The following is a 4,889-nucleotide window of genomic DNA, read 5'->3' as shown; positions in this document are numbered from 1 at the left end:
ATATCAAGCATAAACAAAACAGAAACCAATCAATCCAAGTGTATACAACATAAATAGATATGATTCATGCACACGCCTTGGCTTAATCATCAAGAATTTAGTTGAGAAAATGCTGCATGTTTGCATGCATGTAATGCATACAGAGACACATTATTCACAGTTTCAATCAGAGAACTTACCAGGGAGAATGTTGCCACTCTTGTCTGTGCTTCCGCTCTCTTTATGATTGCTGGCAAATAATCTTGTATGATGCCGCTTTTGAACCACAACAAAGGTTACCGGTGGTTGATAATTTGGTTCTAAGGAGGCACAGGCCTGTATAATCAAATTTTATCAGAATCCTACTATATACAGCTTTAAAGAAAAATAAAAGCATGATTAACTACCTGAAAAGCAAAACAAGCTCTCTGCTTACCTTCCTGATTGCGTCTAACTCATACAGCAACACTTGATAGAATTGGCCCTCACTCACACCATCCCTGGTTGCAAGATATTACAAATAAATCCTAGCAACCTCCAAACTACATCCTTCCCAGACATCATGAAGGACTGAATAGTGAATACAAAGTTACAAACAAGTGTTCCCCTTTTTACATAATGTTATCAAAGCTCCATCCTAATAGAACAAAAAATAGAAGTCGATGCAGAACATCTCATGACTTATTTCTGTCTTATTCGTTTGTAGTGAAAAAGATCAGAGAATTTATGGAACCCCATCTGCCAATGAATTTTAGCCCCTTCTCCCAGTGGAAGAAGGATAGACTCCAGATACAGGGCTAAACCTGCAAATTCCATATGGAGTAAGACTCATACCAGTTCCAAGCTGGGATGCAAATGAGCATTGGCATCTAGTGGGCTGTTGGCTATGTAATTTTTACCAATGGAAATGTTGTGCACGAGTGCATGCATGTGTGTGTGTGTGTGTGCTGATGTTTGTGTTTATGATTCATGATCAGTTGAAAGTGTTTGGTGACCGATACTTCAAAACATTTCAAGGGTGACATTCATCATGGAGCACCTCTTGATTGATGCCATGAAATGGACTAGTCTTGCACTCCAGGTTATATCAATCTAAACATGCAACAAAGAACAGGATAAGAAGCCCATTACGAAGTGTGTGAGCTACAATATTGGGCAAATTTACATCTTGTAAGAAGGAGCTATTGACAAACCTATAGAATATAATTCTTAGAGGCTTCTGACCCGTTGCTTTTCTAAATGAAATCAAGAGATCCCTGAAAATTACAACATTAACTGCAAACTAGTAAATCAGCAATCCAGGAACAAATTTATGCAATCATGAAAAAAAATGTCTAAAACCACTTAATTAGCATTACAAGAACTTTGCGCAGTAAAGGAAAAAGTATACAATTTTAATATTACATGGTCTACAATCAGAAAAAATTGCATACCGAATCATGCCGCCACTAACAGTGCCACGAACTGGATCATGCCATGTCTTGTATAAGTCCTGTATAAGTTCCTGCCTATGAGCTTGGGCACAAACCAATCCAGCATATTTTGTAATTTCTGGCCAATCTTGAGAAGCTACAACCTGTAACAAGAACTGGAATGAATAACCGCAACAAGCTGGAGGAATAGTACAAAATGATTTGGGATAATCACACTTACAGCTGCAATAGATGGACTAGAATCTTCACCTTTCTCTGGGTGAGTGACATCTGCTCCAAATATTATAGTGGGTATATCACTAACCAAAGGTATTCTCCAACTAATAGCATCCAAGAGGACTGTGTTTCTTCCTCCCATCTGCAAGAATACATACAGAAAAGCAGCATAAACTTTTACAGTTGGATCACCTAGAATGTTTGAAAGTTAATGGTTTCCATGACTGACATAGACATGTAGCAGCCACTCAACCCAGGTTGCAGTTGGCCAGAAGGGAGCCTGGGTTGGCCTGGAACCTACCAGGCTGCAAGTCTAGGATTGGTCCACCCCAACTTGGATAGTGTGCATTTATATACTAATCAACATAAATAATTAATTGGACAGCCTTTGGTAATTCAACAAGGATACCAATCTCTTACTTTGACGTTAATTTTCAGTGAGACATTGGCCAGATACTGTTTGCTAATTTTGAATACATGCTTCGTGAGACAGCACTGAGACATTAAGCCTAGATCAGTTTCACATATCCGTTTGAGATCACCTGCAACAAAATCAGTACTCCTTTGAGTTTTAATCAATTGAGGTTGTATGCATGGACTTGGAGTATCAAGTAGCGGAAGTAGAAAAGGAGGAACTTTACCATACAAAGAGCCATTGTTGTCAGGCAATATGGCCAACAAAAGTTCCAACTCTTTCCCCTTGAGTTTGTTCATGGATGCATTAAATACATGTTTAAGAGCTTTCTCCACTTGTTCGGGTCTGGCTGCATATATGGGAATAACAGGTTCGGGGTTGAACTCCTGCAACAAAAACAAACAAGATGAACTTAGTTACAAACACATTTTCTTCAACAGAGTTATCTTTAAAGTGCTGGAGATTAACAAAATCTTAGAATAATGTCCCATGCACTTGGGACCTTAAGTCACAAATTAAGTTACTATCCATGGCATGATCCCAAAACTATGCCACATGGATATAGCTGTGGATACAGGGACAGCCAATTTTATGAAGTTCTCCAATATGAATATGTAAAGGGACACAGATTCACATTAAAAACATAGCATCCATGTAACATAGCCACAAGTCATCCAGTTTCCAGAGACTTGGGGTGAAATATCCAAGAAGCAGGGACCCCAATGAAGGCACAGCCATGTTCAAGTCAAGTTGCATTGATTCCATGCTTATTTGTTGGTTTTCACATGCTAAGCAGGCATAAAACACTCCTAGAACATACTCATAAAAAATCATAAATGTCAGAGCTACCATGATCCAAAATTTGTCCAATTACCATGCCAGATACTTGACACATTTGTGCCAACTCATTACAAAAGCTGCGTGCTACACTTTCCTGAACACTGTGTGAGAAGTTGATACATGCCCAATGGCTAACTTTACTTCCATTGATCATTTTCTGTTATGAAAGAGACAAAAAATCAAATGTTGTAAAGGAATGATTCTTGAAAATAAACAAAGATAGGGAGAACATATGAAAAAAACTTTTTATTTTCACAAGGCAACAAGAAAATAGTAAGATATTTGGTATTTACATGTGCATCACCGGATCAATACAAAATAAGTAGCCCCACTAGACTAGATTGCATGAAATCAAGGTGGAAAAATGAAAGAAATGTACCTTATTCATCATATTCCACTGACCAACCTGAGGCAAACAGTCTTTTTCCTTTCCAGTCTCATGATACTTCAGCTAGAAAACATGTAAAAGTGTGTAGAAGATTTTAGGATAAATCTTCAACCTCACCCTCTACCTATGAATATGATAGGATACCAGCACTAACTAATGGTTATGAACAAAAAAATTACCCATGGTGCAGGCAGAATCCGGGCCTCAACAGAAGCAAGCTTTTCACTGATGCTAATCCCAAATTCCTTTGCATACGGATCTTGGTCATATGCATTGTGATAGACAGTCTGTGTATGCATATGTAAGTTTGGTAACTACTATCGATTCTCAAGAAGACCAAATGACCAATGTTCAAGTTAAACCAAAAAAGTAATGAATTTTTTCTAATGGCTAGAAAAACATCAATTTAATTGGTTAATATCAGACTAATTAAGTGGTAACTGGTAAGCAGTAATAAAAAAGGTCTCTTAAAAATCACCTACCTGCAAAATATCCATTTCCCGATCTTTTGGTCTCTGGCATGTAACTTTGAGAAGCGCAGTAATTTGCTTCTCATTCAACCTTTTGGTATACCGTTGGCCCTCCACAATTTTACATGCCTAACCATACACATTTGACAACCATCAATTAGAGACTGACAAACCAAAAGACCCAATGAAAGTCAACTTCGTCTTCACAATAGTGGTGGGTGGTGGGTGGGTGGTGGGGAATGAATGTGTACACCTCCATTGGCAAATAGTTAGCCTTCTTTTGATTTCCAACTTGAAGGCAAGGAAGCTGAGTGTGTTGGATGGTGAAGCCATACATCTCTTGAAAGTATTCAACTACAGATTTTATGGTTGATTGATCAACTGGAAACCTGTTGGACATGATAAAAGCATGCAATATTCAGCCAGTTGAATTCTTCAGAACATACAGATCAACTCATCTAAGGAAACAAGGCACAAATATAGTGTAACTTTCTTACACAAGTTCCCTTGTCGGTTGTGATGTCAACCCTGAGACTCGGTACTTCCTTCTCACGTTTCCTCTATGTGTGACTTCGACTTTTACACCTCTTAATGCCTTTTTGATCTGATAATGTTTTCACATAAAAGATGTTCATATTCATCAATCGATTAAATAGAAAAACAAAGCTATGGGGGAGAACAGATTATTACTTTCACGCGGTCTGAATCAGACAAAGGTCTTGCCAACACATCCTTGTTCAAAATTTGAGCTACAAATTCAATGACTGGAAGTGGTTCTATAAATGCCATCGAGGACATGTCTGCAAAAATTTTTAGCCATACAGAAAGGAAACTCAGAAACAGGAAAGAAAAGCATTTCCAAGGTTAATGTCAATTTACAACACAAATCTCCGCCCAATTCGTCCTACCAATATTCAGAGAGAGACCCATTTGAGTAGGCCTTATACTTTGATAAAAGCCACACCATGACTCCAAACCTTCACCAAGCCGCTGTGGTCTTCGGATATCAGGTGAATAAAATGATCTGCCCACAGGACAATACCTGAAGAAATGCAACCAAAGAGTGAAAAACTGGAGAACTTAAATTTTTTTAAAAAAAATCTTCATTAGATGCAAATTTTCAAAAATAGAAACTCACTTTTAAAAGA

At 37.9% G+C, this 4,889-nt stretch overlaps 1 protein-coding gene across 1 annotated transcript; it reads right to left on the bottom strand.

Annotated features, from left to right (window-relative positions):
* Nucleotides 1-730: 730 nt before the first annotated feature.
* On the bottom strand, nt 731-4,539 carry LOC149829241 (protein argonaute 10-like). Its single transcript, XM_090017230.1, has 12 exons — nt 4,432-4,539; nt 4,239-4,345; nt 3,995-4,130; nt 3,754-3,870; nt 3,451-3,558; nt 3,263-3,334; nt 2,918-3,040; nt 2,270-2,429; nt 2,049-2,170; nt 1,633-1,770; nt 1,413-1,555; nt 731-782 (listed from the first exon to the last, which is right to left on the bottom strand). The coding sequence occupies exons 1-12, from the start codon at nt 4,537-4,539 to the stop codon at nt 731-733; spliced, it is 1,386 nt and encodes a 461-aa protein (XP_089873356.1).
* Between the last annotated feature and the right edge of the window lie 350 nt (nt 4,540-4,889).

This window comes from Nuphar pumila, chromosome 9 (assembly GCF_984573655.1).
Source record: "Nuphar pumila chromosome 9, dmNupPumi1.hap1.1, whole genome shotgun sequence".
In the NCBI taxonomy this organism is placed as follows: domain Eukaryota; kingdom Viridiplantae; phylum Streptophyta; class Magnoliopsida; order Nymphaeales; family Nymphaeaceae; genus Nuphar; species Nuphar pumila.
Note: the sequence above shows the minus strand (reverse complement) of the source record. Positions and strands in the feature narration are given on the sequence as shown.

Coding starts and splice junctions, on each gene's coding strand:
- LOC149829241 (XM_090017230.1), bottom strand. CDS start 4,539: ATGTCCTCGATGGCATTTATAGAACCACTTCCAGTCATTGAATTTGTA. Junction 4,346..4,431: donor CTGATTCAGACCGCGTGAAA/GTAATAATCTGT, acceptor AAACATTATCAG/ATCAAAAAGGCATTAAGAGG. Junction 3,335..3,450: donor GGATTCTGCCTGCACCATGG/GTAATTTTTTTG, acceptor CATGTTTTCTAG/CTGAAGTATCATGAGACTGG.